Source organism: Heliangelus exortis, chromosome 3, assembly GCF_036169615.1.
Source record: "Heliangelus exortis chromosome 3, bHelExo1.hap1, whole genome shotgun sequence".
NCBI lineage: Eukaryota > Metazoa > Chordata > Aves > Apodiformes > Trochilidae > Heliangelus > Heliangelus exortis.
This window is the reverse complement of record NC_092424.1, coordinates 103,354,380-103,371,239: the sequence shown is the minus strand read 5'-3', so window position 1 is coordinate 103,371,239 and position 16,860 is coordinate 103,354,380. Positions and strand designations below refer to the sequence as shown.

Here is a 16,860-nt window from a genome sequence, read left to right as displayed (position 1 = left end):
TAAACAGGGTTGGGATACCCAATACTTAAGCCCTGACTGCCTGATCATGGTTTTACTTATTATTATAATCCATTATTTATCCTTGGTGGATAGTACTTTTCAGGAAAACTCTCTGTGAAGTTAACAATTTATCAAATAGAGGAGGATTTCAGAAGGAAGCATCAGCAACACAAACCAGCTGTGAGTAAAACTGGTTTCAGGGGTAAAATGCAACAGCTGCTGAATGGTGGTGTTGACATTTTTGAAGGATGGGATGCCATCCAGAGGGATTTGGACAAGCTGGAGAACTGGTCCTGTGTGAACCTCATGAGGTTCAACAAGGCCAAGTGCAAAGTCCTGCACTTGGGTTGGAGCAACACCTGGTACCAACACAGGCTGGGGGGTGAGGGGTGTGAGAGCAGATCTGAGGAGAACTTGGGGATGTTGGTTGAAGAGAAGCTCAGCATTAGCTCACAACATATGCTTGCAGCCCAGAAAGCCATTTGCATCCTGGGCTGCATGAAGAGATTCTTCCACTCTCCTCTGTTTTGTTGAGACCCCATCTGCAGTACTGTGTCCAGCTCTGGGGTCCTCAGCACAGGAAAGACATGGAGCTATTAGAGAGAGCCCAGAGGAGGGCCACAAAAATGATTAGAGGGCTGGGGCACCTCTCCTGTGAAGACAGCCTGGAGAAGGGAGGCTCACGGGAGACCATATTGTGGTCTTTCAGTACTTAAAAGGGGGCTTTTTTTCAGTAAGAAGGGGGACAAACTTTTTAGCAGGGCCTGTTGCAACAGAATGAGAATGGTTTTAAACTAAAGGGGAGGGCAGATTCAGACTAGATATAAGGAAGAAAATTTTTTACAATGAGGGTGATGAAGCACAGGCACAGGTTGCACAGAAAGGTGGCAGATTTCCCATCCTTGCAAACATTCAAGGTTAAGTTGGACAGAATTCTAAACAAGATCTAGCTGGTGTCCCTGCTCACTGCAGGGGTTGGACCAGATGACCTTTACAGGTCCCTTCCAACCCAAACTACCTATGATTCTGTGAGCACGACAAACCTTGGGTTTTTACATTCAATTATTTTTTATATATATATACTCTCAAAGATGTGCAAGTGGTGCAGTAAAGCAGCAGATAAGCAGCATAAATAACGTCACTCTAAAACCACCCCGTGTCATCATTGTCAGGTTTAAGGACAAACTCCGACCGCTGCCGGGATGCGCTCTCCGGGATGCGCGGAGGGACAGAGCTGAGCGGCTCCGGGATGAGCGGATCGGTGCGAGAGTCTCAGGCTCCCTCCTGAGGACGTCGATGTTAATTACAAATAAATCCTCCATCCCTCACGCTTCTGTAACCTTCACTTGTTACAGGCATGAGCCTATGACAAGAGAATCCCCGATATAAGGTGAGTTTAGATATAGAATATTAATATAGAGAGGGGAGCAGGAAAATCTGCTCATTAAGAATCACTACCAAGCTTGCCTCTTGGCAAAGTGCTTCAAAGAGGAACAATGGCATGTGCTGACATGCATGGTATTGTTTCCATCCCCATAAAGTTGCTAGAAAATACATAGATACAGAAAGAAAATGGGGAAATCAAATCAATCAAAGCCGTGAAAGAGAAGAAATTTTCATTGTCACAGGGGAACTATGGCTCTGAGAGTTAAGGATGCATTTGCTCAGGGTGACTGACAGCTGAATGGGATGATGACCAAGACAAGGAATACTGAATTCTAGCACCCTTCATCACAAACAATACTAAAACACCATTGCAGTTGTTATTGTTTAGGCTGCTGATAGGGTTGATTATACACAACCAGCACTCAACACTTACAGAAAATGTGAAGAGTTATCACAGGAACCCATTTGCATGTGAACTGACGTGGTCATCTTCTGACCACCAGCACTTCAGCTCAGCAGCCCCAGGGACATCACATTCACATGCATGATCTGCAGTGACCAGGGTGAATCCATGCTGATGATGGTGGAAAGCTGTCACTGGTCTGGACCCAGGGCCACAAGTATAACTTCACAGAATCACAGATCACAGAATCATTCAGATCTTCAAGATTGAGTCCAACCATAACCTAACTCTACCAAGTGTTGCGCTTAAACCTTGTCCCTAAGCACCACATCTACAAGTTTCTTATACACCTCCAGAGGTGGTGATTCAACCACCTCCCTGGGCAACCTATTCAAGTGTTTAATCACCCTTTCAGTGAGGAGGTTTCTTCTATCTAATCTAAACCTCCCACACCACACCTCGAGACTATTAACTTCTCTTTTTTCAGCACACAGCAAAGCCACTGATCTCTTTCTGGTCAAATCTAGTCTTCCACAGTTTCTGAGTTAGTTTTCCCCAAATTTGTGCATGGCTTCTGACCCAGATGTCCCTCAGGTCATTTGGTGAGATAGATCTTCATTTAGTTCATGACACCCATCAGTCTCCAACTGGGTTTCCTTTTATTCTTAGTTTGAGTGCTTACCCTAAAGATCAATAGTTTCTTTTTGTTACACCTTAAAGCTGCACTTTGCACATTTGTTTCTGGGAGATTTAGCTGTCAATGCTATGCAAAATCCTCCCCAGAGGAGACAAGAGTGAAGTGGTTCTGAAACAATGCATTGCTACAGTATTTACCAGACCAACACCAGCTGCCCTCTGACAACCTCCTAAGTCAGGAGCTGGCAACCACCAAAGTGGGAGGATCTAGGTCAGAGCAGATGTAACCAGTAAAAGAATATCAGCAGGTGACATGAATTAGGTGACATGTGGTTAGGAGAGAGAACAGCTGAAATTGAGGTTCATCAGCACAAAGGTGGCAGTCTATTTAAACCAAGACTCTGAGAAGTTAGAAAATCTTTGCTTTCTATGCAAAGCTGTTGAAGAGGATTTTTGTTTGCTTGTGTGTGACTGTAAGGGAAAAAAGGCGAATGTAAAATGGGGCTGGTGGAGAGGTGAGAGCTTCATCACTGCTGAACATACATGGTCTGACTGAAGGCAATATATTAACTTGTCTGAGTTACTTTCTCTAATTTTCTATTAGTGCCCAAGGGAAAACCTCATCCTGTGTTTTCTAAGTCTGGATCTATAGCTTTAAACTTCAGAATAATTTAATATCTAGACCAGAATTTTCTGAGCACATAACTTTGTTAGCCTGGTGTTGTCCCAGCTGAAGGTGCTGCTAATGTCTCTCTTCTCTTACAGGTTGCTACTGATAGGGATGTTAATCTCTGAAATATGGACCCAAGAAAGACCAGGTAATTTGTTTTATTTCAAAGTATGTTTGAGGGGGTGTCTTCTTGGTTGTGTTTTGTTGTTGGTTTTTTTTAGGAGTTGGCTTTTCCTCTTTCAGGAAGGTGAGGGGGCTTTCTTCTTTCTGCTTTGTTCCACGTAAGGTGTCCAGATTGGAGCAGCCAATTCCATGCTTTTTTGACCCTGTTTCAAAATTGTTTCCATGAATGGCTGCTGCAGGTAACAGTGCTATATGATTGGACATAGTTAGTAGTGGGACACTAATTTCAGGCTGTTTTTTCTCCTGGAAATATTGTTTGTTTTTTTAAATAAACAAAAAAAAAACCCCATCAAGCTAACACGCACTGACCAGAGATTCTGGAATATGACTTCCATAACACTGACTTTTTACAAAGCAATCTACACAGTAACAAATTTCTGTTTGTATGTTATCTTTAATTCCCTACTTATTGGCCTTTCAATATCTTCCACATAGGACCCATAAGTTCGGAGTGTTTGGGGAACCTTTTGTGTATAACACTGAGAGCAGAATACTTTGAAGACAAATACTTATCTTTTTCTGTGGTTGGTAAGTTGATAGTGAAGAACTTGTAGAGAGAATTACACATGGTGAAATGCTTAAAATTCTCTGTGGTCCGCATATATTAGAGTCTCATGGATTATTCTAAGGTTATAGAGCTTAATATACAGAACCTCATTTTAAGTAAAGCCAAATGTTAACTTTATTTCTGTCTAACTTATCCTGTAGACTTGTGGGAAAACTCAGCAATGTCAAATCTAATCATGGCTATCAAACTGAAATGGAAGTGACAGTTTCTAGTCCTGTTAAAGCTGGTGGATTTCCCTCTTTGTAAAAATGCTCCCCAGTAACAGCACATACTATTCTGAAAAATCCCTAGCTGAAGCTGGTACTACTGTGTTCCTGGTTTTATACCAGTGGCTTTCCATCTTCCTTGCTTTCAGCTATGGGTCTTCGTGGAAGAAAATAAGTTCAAGGAAAACTAGCTGGGCCCTCTGACTTAGTGGTCAGCAAGTGGTGCATTTAGGTGAAGAGCACAAAAGGGTGCCCTGAAAGGGCAGAATGTGACAGCTTTTCACCTATAAATATCATTGGATGTAAGATCATAGGCATAAAATGTAAACTTGACCTTGAACTAGATCTCTGAACTAGTTAGCTGTCTAACTAGGTATAGTCTGTGATATCCATAACATCCATCTTCCTAGAATGTTAAACTTGCATGAAAATTTGATTAACGTATCTTTTCTTTTCAAGCATCTTCATCTATCCACAAATAAATACTGTAACTGGAATATAAAAAGCTTAAAAGCAAAAATCAATATTTTTTTTAAGAAAAAACCCCAAAACCTTGAAATATGTGATTTAAAAGCCCAAAACCAGTAAGACAGTTTAGTAGCCTATAAAACATTCAAGTGAAGCTTTAGTGTGTTAGTCATTCTAATAAGACCCATGAAGAGACTGTGTTGGCCAGGTAGACATCAGAGAAATGTAGCCAGCTGCAGCTCAGGCTCCTGATTTTACTAGGCTGTCATCATCTGTCAATCCTGGCAACTTTGGTGCTCATGATCTAACTGACTGTTCTGTGCGTACCGGGGTTTTTTGTCCCTTTAGGATTTAGTATCGATCAGCATTGGTGATTTGTTTTTTTCCATTTTCAGCCCTTACACTGCTAGTGTTTCCTGTCTGTCTGTAATTTTACTTTTCTTATGTTTTATAGACTTTGTTACAGATCTTTCACCACTTTCCAATTCTGTGTCTGAGCCCAGGGTATGCAGTTGGGCCCTATTAGGGCAGGGTCAGCTGAACCCTCCGCAAGGGCAGGTTGCTCAGGGAGTTTGCAGAGCAGGAGTTGTACTCATTAATACCACCATTCACCAACTGCCCACAGATCAATCTGGCATAGCCTGGGAGCTAGATGACACCATGGCATCACAGTGTGGCTATAGAGTAACGCACAGCAAGTGGAGTAACATTGAGTTTCATGCTTCTGCACTAAGCTGCCATTCTCACTTAAAGGTAAGCATACCATTGGAATTATGCCTATTGTGAACAACCTGCATGAAAAAGATTACCAAATTATTTATAGGTACTAAATGAGTTGGCATTATGTCTTAAACATCTGTTTCCAGGAAACTGTTCAATTCTCCTTGAATGTATCCAGAGTTCTGAGAATAGTCTGTGGTACTGACATGTGAATGGCCCCTCTGGATGAGCATGTGAAGAAGCAGATCAGATCTGTCCTTGAAGAAAAACTGTTTTCTCTTGGATAAGAATAGGGAATTCTCTCTGGCAGCTGTGTTGCACTCTGCTCTCACATTTAGTGCCTGCAACACATTAGGGTAAAAGCTTAAGAGCTTTGGCTGCTTGTTTGCTGATACTATGTCATAAAACACAAAATAACTATATTTTAGTGAGATTTCTGTTGTTGTTCAGTTCTGAGCCCACCCACAAGTATATGTTGCTATGTAGCAGGAAGCATGAATGCATATAAGCTATGGAGTCAATCAAGTAGAAAGCAATAGTGCTCCATACTGGAGTTTCTCTTCCATTTAGAGGATGGTGGGTGGATTTTTTCAATTTATTTTTCAGTCACAAGGATAGGTGGTACCTGACTAAGAAAAATCAGTCTTGTAACAAGTGCTCTCTGTGTCTGTGCAGGAAGATGTGTTCATAGTAACAATACAAATTAAAGCATCCTATACTCCTGATATGAAAAATTCTACAACTCATCTGAAAAGTGCAAGTTGCCATTATGGTCCATGGAGTCCTAGAGAGTTAATGTGTGAAAGTAACTACATGGAGGTAAGTACCAGCAGTACTTAAGGGAAGGTACTACAAGTAAGGCAGGGAGGTAAGGAGATTAAATTCTAGGAATGTGTGTTGGGAACACAATGTGAATGCACTTCCATGAACAGCTCACTAGTGAATGCACAGCAGGCATCTCTAGTATAGTGGTTCATTTGTGTTTTGCTGATATAGCCTACTTGGCAGCACAAATAGCAAATAAAGCTGTGAAATGGTATTCAAAAGGTTAAGCTAATGGATTAAGCACAGCCAGTGTTGCCTTAAAGTATCTTATTTGAGATAGTAGAAATGCATCCTCTCTGAGGGAAGTTCCTTACTGAATTTGCTGGGGTGAAATTCAGAGAGGAGAAAAAGGACTCCTCTAGGAAGAGGACAAGGGACTTAAGAGCAAATTTCTGGCCTAAGCAGGAAGTAGAAATAGGAGGTTGGGTAGAAAATAAAAATAAGCTGAAATCAAGTGGACTATTAATAATGCACCATAATTATGGTATTTTATACCATACTTCTTTGCTTGGTGGGAGGAAACGTCCCTCTGGAAAATGCTAACCTCCTTTGGAAAAGTTTTGTAATGTGCTGAAGAGAAGAACCATCAGTAAACCCCTTATGGAAGCTTTTTCCCTTTAGGTTTCTGTCAGGAGGGCAGTTCCACAGACTGTAGAAGATTTTCTTCAAGATGAAGCTGAGGACAGGACTCTTGCCTCTCAAGAGGTAAAACTACAGGGTTTTTTCCTAGTAAAAGCCAGCACTGCTTCTGATACAACCATCCATCTCTTCTGTGTCCACATAGTACGCAATGTTATTTTATAAACAGGAAGAGCAGAATTTCTGTACCAAGTGCTTTTAGTATGGATATTTTTACATGTTAGAAATACATACAGCTGTAGGTCGTGTTTGCAAGGAAGAAATGGAAAGTGATTTCTCAAAATGCTTAAAACATATACACACACACACACACACACACACACACATATATATATCCTCAGGCAAGAGACCCTGCACCAAAAACTGTTACTAAGATGTCATGGCCCAGGATTGAACTGTAGATAGGCCTTTTTCTTCTGAGACCCTGAATTTACAGTGCAGCAATTCTCTGCTCTTAATGGAAAGATTTCTGTATGTATGGGGTGGGGTGAAGCTGGAGGTTTATTTCACAAGCAGTGTTTAGAATAAGTCAACAGAACTGCTGGGTGGTTCAATAAAGTAAATCATTCAATATTGTAAATCTGTTACTTTAAACAGCATGTTTAAGTTCTTAATTTCTCTGCCTAGGCAAAAGCAAGTGAAGCCTCAATATGGCAAATAGTGTTTCATCAGCCAGAAGAGAAAAAGGCTCTGCTTGTGAGTGATGCTTGGAGAGCAGGCTATGGACTCAACATCACAGACACCAGGGTCCTGCTGCGAGTGCCATACACTGATGAGCAAATTCAGCTGGTCAAGGTTGGTATGCTCATTCTGGCCCTCTAAGCTTCCAGGCTGTGAAATTCTAACCAGATCTCTTCCGACAGGATCAGGGAATTACTTTTTCTGCAGTTAGATCAAGTATACTTTACAAGCAGGGATGGGTGATCCTGATGGTGGATGCTGCTGTGGCATGTCCTGTAGGTGAGGAATGCAGTACCTTACTCAAATGCCTAGATGTACAGGGACTGCTTTACAACTAGAGTAGGGAGCTGACAGATTTTATATCTTGTCCCTAAGATGGTGTGGACTATGTTAACAAAACGATCATCTGGACTGTTCCAAAGTACACCCAACTGCTCTCTGCTGGAGCTACAAGATTTAAGGATGTGTGTGTTGAAGCTGGCGTGGATCTACACAAACTTTCTGCCAAAGAAATGGCTGCCAGGAAATATGTTTTATTGAATGACTTAAATTCAATTACAATGAAGATACCTATAGGTGCAGATGGTGGCTACTACAAGGTTAGTGACTTGCATTAGGTGCTGGGCAACAGGCTTCCTGTTCTGTTTTGTTCTGTTTTCTGAGAAGGAATAATTCTTCATCTTCCTTTCAATTCAAGGCTGGAGGTGAGGGGGAAGAATGGGTATATTAAAAATTCTAAAAGAACTGACCAAAGGTAGCTCTCATAAGCACCACTTTGTGAAGAATTTTTTTTTACAAGCACAGATAAACATAACCTACGCAGAAGTATTAATTTATCTCCTTTTTCAGGTTAGAAGTTTTTGGTTTTAACCCTGCTGTCATACACCTTGGAGAGAGTTCTAACTGGACTGTAAAGGATGCATGGGGTCTGTCATACCTTACACAGAGCATTTAATAGAATGGGAACAACCCATTTGTCCATCAGGCTCTATGATATTGGGGTGGGCTGATATGTTAATCCTTACCAAGCAACTAGATTTAGATACAAATCCTGGGTAAATGTGACAACTGAAATTCAAAGGAAGTTGTAAAAGGAGCCTTTCCACTGGTGAAATAGTCCACTGCTGCTTTGAAACTAGGGAGTGGGAGAAAATTTTCCAAAGGAAGTCACTGGAGTATTCTGAGGTAACCTAAGCTCATAGGGATACAGCAAATGCCACCTAAGAGTTCATGATTCCTGAGCTGAGAAGGACAATATTTGGAGCTTTAGCTCTCCCTGACCTCGAGATGCTACAGTACAACTGTAATGTAAAATCATGTTATACTAAAAAGTGTTGATTTGGAATTCTAGACTTCTGTGAGCAGTGGACGATGTGGGGCAAAATATGCCATCAACCTCTTCTTGGAACATCAATGGAAAGACAGCAAATGGGGACTAACCAAACATACTATCATTAAGGAGATAGAAACACCATTTGAACAAGTAGAATTTGCTATAACCAACAGTAAGTAGCCAATGTTGAATTTACTGAAGGTTTTGGTACTGTTAAGAGCTTAATAGTCATGTTCCCTTTCAGATTCAAATCTGAGTGCAAGGCTGATGAATGTGACAGTGGGAATGTTCCTCCCAGATGTGGAGCTTGTGAACTTAAGCACTGAGGGAGCAATTATTGCTGTACCTGATGCTGCTCAGCATGGATATCTAACATATGAGATCAGAGATGCTAATGGAAGCAAAGCCTATGTAATACAAGTCCCATTTGATGCGCCAAGCATTAAGAAGGAGGTGTGTACTAAGACACTGGGACATACCATGGTATAGAAATCATTATATCATTTGATGATTTTTATTCCTAAATGTATTTTTCTTAGTATGTGAGCCCAGACATCAGAGCATACACCCTGAATATCACACTTGCGTTTGTGACTCATCCAAGAAGTGAGACCTTCACCCTCCCAGTTGTAATAGTGTCAGCAGTTAAAGATGCAGGTAAACTACCAGAACTTGGGTAAAACTTGTACCAGCCTGGCTGTGAGCTCAGCTGCTAATTTCAGCCAGGGATACTTTCAGTCCTAAACAGCCCTATGAAACTCTAATGGCAGCTGATGTGCTGGCTGAATCTTGACTGTATTACAGTACTGCCCAGTGCAAGAGGATTTTGTGATGAGAGGAACTTTCATCTCATTATCACTCATGGGAACGTGGACCAAAACTGGCTACCCTTCATCTCAGACTGGCACATGACTCCAGAGGCTGCACAGAAGCACAACTACAGCCTGAGGGACAATGGCACTCACCTGACAATCTCTGTCCCTTTCCTTTCTTCCCATGTGAACTATGAGGTAAGGATGCCAATACTGTAGCAATTAAAAGGTGTGCTCTAGCTGTCAGATGAGAACATGGCACGCTGTCCTTCATGGTGAAATAAAACTTTTCCGTGAGCTTCAAGAGACTAATGGAGGACTACTTTTTACCCTTCAAAAAAACCTTTGTTTTCCCTTGGTTAATGTTTGCAGAAATAGGCAAGAAAATAACATTCAGTAAGCACTTTAAAGCTGAACCGTTTTCAACGGTGACTGTACAAGCGATGGAGTTTGTATCACACTCTATTGCAAAATGACTGAAAACTAGAATTCCAGGTGAAAAAAAACAAACTTCTATGGATTTGACTTTGTTCAAGAATCATTACCTTTGCCTTTTGATAACTTGCCATCTGATAACTAGCTTTTGAATACTTTAGATGAACAGTGAGTCTTTTTTCTTTTGTTTAACCAGCATTTGTCATCTCTAGGATTTTCATACCTCTGGAATAAAGGCTTCACTCCATTTAACCCTGAAGGATGGCATCACCTTGGCTAATAGGAGGGACTTCTCATTTTCCTGCAGATTTTCACCTTCAGAGCTCATACGTAATAACGTGTTTGGGGATGTTCATGTTCTTTGAGTTGCAGAACTAAGTCTCACAAGCCCATGCAGTCTGAAGTGTTTCTAGGGTTTATACTTGTGTGATACTCTATTTGCCTGTCATTTTCTACAAGACAAGTGAAATTACAGATTGTAGTGACTGCACTGTTTAGGACAGGGGGAAGGAAGAGGGAAACTTTATTTCACCTCACACTGCCAAAATTAGGAAGCTTTTTTAAAGGGTTTTTGGGGCTGGTTTGAGGATTGTGATTTTGGGTTTTTTTTTTTGGGGGGGGGGTGGGGGGTTGGGGCATTAGGCAGATGCTCAGCATATAAATTAGTAATTCTAAGGCTGCTCATTACTGAAAAATCTCTTTTGGAAGAGGGTGAGTGCTCTTAGAAGAAGGAAGGGAAGTGGCATTACCAGCTTTTTCCATGAACTGCGCTCTCTGCTGGCACCTTGAAAATCTGATGTTATTATTCTGTCTTGCTCAGAAGTTACTACTTATGAGCTCATGAAAAGCTTGAAAAAAAATCCATAAGGAACATCTTTGTAGTGCTTAGGCTACAAAGTTAAGGAGTTTGAGTCTTGATTTGTATGAGACTTGTGGTTTTTTCAGATTTTTTTGTTTGTGTTTTGGTTTTTCTTTCTTTCAGAGTGTCTGCCCAATGGGTCAGTGGTTATTACTGCAATAAAACTGGCAGGAGTTGCAGACCTGGACACCAGCTGGCTTGTCCTGAGAGACAGAAGGTGCAAACCAAGTCTGGTGACAGAGAAGACTGCAACCTTCAGCTTCAACTTGAACACTTGTGGAACCAGTAGAAAGGTAAGGGCTTAGTTTACTCTTTTTGAGGTAGGGTTGTTACTGGAACTGGTGAAGGTTCAGAGTTGAGCAGAACCTGCAAGAAGGTCACAGCTGACTTTTTGTCACATAGTACATTTGCACTAAATTCAGTTAGGCAGGAGTCTTATTTGGTAAAAAACAAACAAAAAGCCCCCAGATGTTTAAGGCCAGAGGTGTTTTCTGAATGCAGCCTTCAGTACGACTCTTTTGAATTGCTTAGTAATGGACTTGAATGTGATTTGGTGCTGCTACCATAGCCACATGCCTTGGAGAAGCTGGTTAGGGGCTGCTAATGGCTACCTGGCCCAAGACTACAATGTGTCTGTTCCTGTCACCTACATACTGCATAAATGAAAAACAGATAAAATCATGTTCAAACAGATCAAGTTCAGGTCACCACAACTGCATCTTGCTTCTGCAAGTGTTGCATCTTTATGCTGTGCATTGATTTGTCAACAGAAAAGACTGATCTCTCTTTCTCAGGGCCAGTGCATACATTTTCCTGGATGTTATATCATATTCTAGGTACTGTTTACTAGTAAAGTATTTCCTTCTGAGCCTGGCATAGCTGTCAGCTTTAGGTTAGTAGGGCACAGGGCTGTTGGCTGGTAACTTCTGCCCATTCCTAAGAGCACTCTGCTGAGTGTAATCTTACAGTTAAGTCAAGGAGTGTGGATATTTTGTCAGAACCAAAGTAAATTCTAATGTCCTGTTTGTAATGATTTGTATCTTTCAGTTCAATAGCACAGTTATGGCATATGAAAATGATGTACTCTATTACAGACCTGGCAATGATATACCAGTTTACCAGTAAGTGTTATTCCCTCAAATAAGGTTGTTCCAGGTATTTTTGGTTACTGAAAATCTAATACTAAACTTCTTCCCTCAGACTGAAATTTCTATGCTGGTATACAATCAAGCAGACCATTGATGTCCATTATGAATCTAAGAAGAACCCACCACCCAGTATTAAGCCAGGGTTTGGCTCTCTTGATCTTTCATTAAAGCTTTACAAAGGTAACATTTATGATTAGATTCCACAGAACATCAGAAAAGTTGAGGTTAGAAGGGATTTCTAAAGGTCAGCTTGTCCATCCACTCTGCTTAAGCAGAGCCACCTAAAACAGGTTTCCTGGGACCATGTCCAGATAATTTTTTTAATGTCTTCAAGGACAGAATGGAAACCATGTTAAGGCCTCGAATACAATGCAACATAAGTGACTAAATATCCATAGCGGATCAGATTTAGTACTTGTGTGTTTTTCTCCTGCTTGGTCTGGGCAGGTTAAAAGCTCTGTGTAGTGGATGTGATGGGTGTTTCTCTCTCCTACCAACTCCCGGAGTGTTACTTAACAGAGTTAGCACCAACTTGAAATAATAATTGTAACCTATATCAGACAAAGCTGTAGGCAGTACTGCTGTAAAAGGGGAACACCGCTAGTAGAAAGGGCTAACTGAAGCTTGAACTAAACCCTTGCCCTGACTGGAGTGTAGTGGTCCTAATGATTTTTTTCCTTCTCTTCCCCTTCCTCCTAGGATCTTTACAGAGACAGCTTTGAGTGAGCATTTTACTCCTATGGGTTTTGGAAAAGCAGGAGTGTCTCACTCCTGAAACCTTAGAGCCAAGAAATACAGTTTATATCTTTGGTTTCATTGCCAGACCTTTACTTTTCTGCCATCCTATTTTGTGTCATTCATGCACTTTTCCAAATTTTAATATTACTGTGACAGGGTAAATAATGGTGGAAAGAAGAGTGAAGATGAAAGGTTTTTAATACGCACGCTTTAAAATGAAATTCTACCATCAGTATTCTATTCCAGATAAATCTTACTTGGAGCACTACCAGGAATCAGAATATCCTGTGGTAAAATACCTGGGAGAGGCACTGTATTTTGAAGTTGAACTGCTCCAGCCTAAAGATGAGAGACTAGAACTAAACCTGGATAACTGCTGGGCTACCAACTCCCAAAGCCAGGACAGCCTTCCCCAGTGGCCCATTCTTATACATGGGTAAGGAGAGCTTCCCTCCTGTGTTTGGTAACTTTGGCACAAGGCCCCTTACCTAAAGGTGAGGGGAAAGAGGAAGAGGAGATGTCAGCTTGGATACAATTTGGATACAATACTTTTCCCAATTGTTGCTGGGCTGTGAAGTGCATGTTGGTGTGGGCACAGTGGTTATGATTAAGAAGAACAAGAAGCAACCCTGGCTATGACCAAAGGCAGTGACCATGATTGGGGAAGGCTCTATCCATAATCCTAGGGTCTAAGGGAAACAAAAAACCAAAATTGCTCTGTATTTCACCTCCTTGCTTTGCTTAAAGATCCGGTTGAAGTGATGAAAATTTAGATGAATTACATTTTCTTTCACTTTCCCAAAAGGTGTGTAAACAGCCAAGACTCCTACAGAACTGTCTTCCATGAAGTTAATTACAGCCTCAGAGTAAAATCCCCTCAGCACCTAAAGAGATTTGAAGTGAAGATGTTCACTTTTGTCCAAGGCACAACTCTGTTACAAGAGCAGGTGAGATCTCTTCAGCTGGTCTTGTGCTGTTGGCAGTCCCAATGCATGAGCCTGGAGTGGTGGGTGCAGCAAATGCTGTATAAAGTCTCAGCTGGCCACAAGCAGCCTGGGTCTATTAACCACCTCCTTGAAGGTATAATATTATAAGGGTAGTAAAGAAAGACAAGCCACTTTGCCATGGTTTAAGTACCCACACCAGGTGTTTGACAAATAAAATTCCCCTACACAAAATTCTGTGTCCAGTGTTTAAATACTGTGTTTCAGTACCATGCTCAGTTTGGGGCCCTCCTGCCACAAGAAAGACATTGAGGTGCTGGTGTGAGTCCAGAGAAAAGCAATGGAGGTAGTGAAGGGTCTGGAGAACAAGAATTATGAGGAGCATCTGAGGGAACTGGGGTGGTTTAGTCTGAGGGGGGGAAAAAAGCAGAGGCTGAGGCCTTATCACTCACCACAACTACCTTAAAATATTGGGGGTTGGGGTGTGTATGTGTGTATGTCAGTCTCTTCTCCCAAGAAACAAGCAATAGGATGAGAGGAAATGGCCTCAAGTTGCACCAGGGGAACTTTAGATTAGATATTAGAACAAAGTTTTTCACTGAAAGGGTTATTAAATACTGGAACAGGCTGCCCAGAGAGGTGGCTGAGTTGCCATCCATAGAGGTGTTTAAAAGATGTATAGATGTAGTGATTAGCACTGGGCTGGGTAGAGTTAAGTTAATGGCTGGACTGATGATCTTAAAGGCCTTTGCCAACCATAACAATTCTGTGATTCTCTAATACAAGTATTCTTGTTTTATAGCTATATTTCCACTGCAGTGTGGTAATTTGCAGCACTATGCAACACTCTTCAGGCTTTCTTTGTCCAAGGAGATGCAATCCTGGGAAACACAGATTTGGTAAGAAAATTGACACTTCTCAATCACTCCTGAATCTTTGCTCACCAATATGGCATGTGATCTCAGGAGCTCTGTCAGATGACAGAATCCTAGTCCTAGTGTATGCTGTACAGAAAATTAATATCTGAAATGTTTTACTAGCCCACAGTGCAGAACCACATCCACATGATCAAATATCATCTGGAGCAGTGCTTATTAGAAAGAAAAGCAACTAACAAAGGTTGGTGTCAGTTTTAAGTTACACGAGTAAAATACCAAGCATCCTTTTGTAACAGAAGACTTCTGTATCTCTCTCTTCTTCCTACACGTGAATAAACTGAGTTTTGGCAAAGACTAAGCAGTAATTACTGAGTTTTATGATGTTTCAGTTAGGTGGCCCAAGCAAGCACAACCTGCCCAGACTTGCAAGTCCAAAACTTTTGTATAGTTATTTTGCAGTTGGAATATCTGGCTTGGGGTAAGGAGATGGAAGGCGACAACAGGCGTGAAGTCAGTTATAAATCAAATTTATTTTTTTTAAAAGCTTCAGTATGAACAAAGGATTGCAGGGAGCTCAAGGTCAGTAAGATGAAGTATATTTCAAAGCAAGATGGAGATAAATATATTTGATCTTGGAAAAACTATTATCAGAAAAGCTGTAAGCTATGGATCTTGTGGGAGTTTTGTGACTCTGCAATGTTAAGTTGCCTTCCCTAGGTGGGGGGAAATTGCTCACACATAGCATCAGTGACTCTGCTTAGCTAAATAAGTTTTCAGCCTAAAAGAGGTTTTAGTGAAGACTTTAGTGAAGAGGCAGTAGTGAAGACTACTTGTAGTAGTGGTAATGATAATACATGGATGCTATCCACGAAGTGTTAAGGCTTTAAACAGTTTGTGCTATAATTACAAGCTGATATTTGAGTCTTGTTTGTCTTCCAGTTACCTGCTAAACATATCTGTAGTAGATGTCTTACTGTCATTTTTTGACAAATCTGTGGGTTTCATGATGAGGGACATGTCAAGTCCCTAACTGTGCATCAGGGCTCTTTTTCAAGAGAGAAGGCTGCCATGCTGATGGTGTCCCAAGAAGTGAGACTGTTATGCAGTGTTTTCTCCAGATAGGTGAGTGGCATTCTTTGTCTGCTGTGATGGGGTTCTACCAGCACAGCATAGGCTGGCTTGGGTAGCCTGAGCTGCTTACAGTGGAAAGATGTAGCAATTATTGGGCATTGCTGTGAAGCTGGGCAGCTTGTTTCAGTGCTCTTAACTCAGTCTCACTTCTGGCTTTCTGGGATTCTGATCCTTTCCTGAAAAGAAGTCTTGAGGACAACATCAGTTAGGGTTAGAAATATGGTATTTACAACCTCATCTTAATTTCTTTTCCTAAGATTAGTCTACACCTTGAGATTCTTTATCTGTTAAAGAAGATATGAGTTACTGAAAAACAATAAGATGTCCACGTAAACTGTGGCTCTTCAGCTCTTCTAAAAGCTCTGCTTAGTGTCCTTTTGGAAAATGAGAAATAATAAATAGGATGGTCCTTTACCATTTTGATATATAGGAAAATCCAAGGAGATTCCATGGCTGGAGCAGAATTTCTAGAAACCTTCATGTCAGATTTTCCACCAGCATGCAAGACACAAAATCCATTGGAATATCAGTAAAAACTTTAGAAGACATGACTATACTATTCTACCTCAGAGGTGTCTGTTTATAATGAAATTCAGGAACTGCCTTACTGGTTATATATATATATAAGTATATAAAAGAAAAAAAATCCTCTTCGAGTGTTGTATCAACACCTCTCTTCCTTTTAAGTGGATATTTTATGACCACATGCTTTTCCCCTGGTATTTGGGATGTTATTTTTATATCCCTGTTAACACAAGTTGAAAGCAGATCAATCTTCTTTGTTTATGCTTAACGTCTTCTGCAATTTCAACAGGTGAATGATAAAAGTCTGAGTGAAAAGAGAAATCTCTGATTTGTTTTTATAGGAAAATAGGAACAACTACAGAATGGTACTGCAGACAGTTATTTCCACTTCAAATAAACGGTGGTAAGACAGGGCTACAAGTAGCCTTATTATAACTGGTCACTGATAAAAAGAAGAGCTCTGCATTTCTATGGTTTAGTTTACTGTGATAGTTTTGCTATGGGGATAGTATTTTAAAACTATGTTCTGATTAAATGGTACCAGCAACAAGTTAGTACTGAAAAATTAAGACAACTGAAATTTAGTTTCTGGCCCACTTAATTTTTCTTTTTTTATATATTGCTTTGCTTTTTGTTTTAAATCTCAGTGTCTTCTGTAAAAGCATAAATGCT

General features: G+C 40.8%; 1 protein-coding gene across 1 annotated transcript; it reads left to right on the top strand.

The window, feature by feature from the left end:
* The first annotated feature begins 207 nt into the window (after positions 1 to 207).
* On the top strand, positions 208 to 16,485 carry LOC139793860 (uncharacterized). The gene is made up of 21 exons (XM_071738724.1): positions 208 to 389; positions 1,092 to 1,261; positions 3,714 to 3,806; positions 5,146 to 5,273; positions 5,916 to 6,059; positions 6,687 to 6,770; positions 7,332 to 7,499; positions 7,568 to 7,664; positions 7,761 to 7,984; positions 8,737 to 8,890; positions 8,963 to 9,171; positions 9,258 to 9,375; positions 9,523 to 9,728; positions 10,178 to 10,295; positions 10,948 to 11,117; positions 11,872 to 11,945; positions 12,025 to 12,152; positions 12,957 to 13,146; positions 13,516 to 13,657; positions 14,457 to 14,553; positions 16,478 to 16,485. Exons 1-21 carry the CDS (start codon positions 208 to 210, stop codon positions 16,483 to 16,485), a joined length of 2,904 nt encoding a protein of 967 aa, XP_071594825.1.
* Positions 16,486 to 16,860: the final 375 nt, after the last annotated feature.

What these genes read in the sequence shown, in the direction of transcription:
- LOC139793860 (XM_071738724.1), top strand. Translation starts at nt 208, where the DNA reads ATGCAACAGCTGCTGAATGGTGGTGTTGACATTTTTGAAGGATGGGAT. An exon ending in AGCAAATTCAGCTGGTCAAG is followed by an intron (nt 7,500 to 7,567) that starts GTTGGTATGCTC and finishes CTCTTCCGACAG; the next exon opens with GATCAGGGAATTACTTTTTC. An exon ending in CTTCCCATGTGAACTATGAG is followed by an intron (nt 9,729 to 10,177) that starts GTAAGGATGCCA and finishes TGTCATCTCTAG; the next exon opens with GATTTTCATACCTCTGGAAT.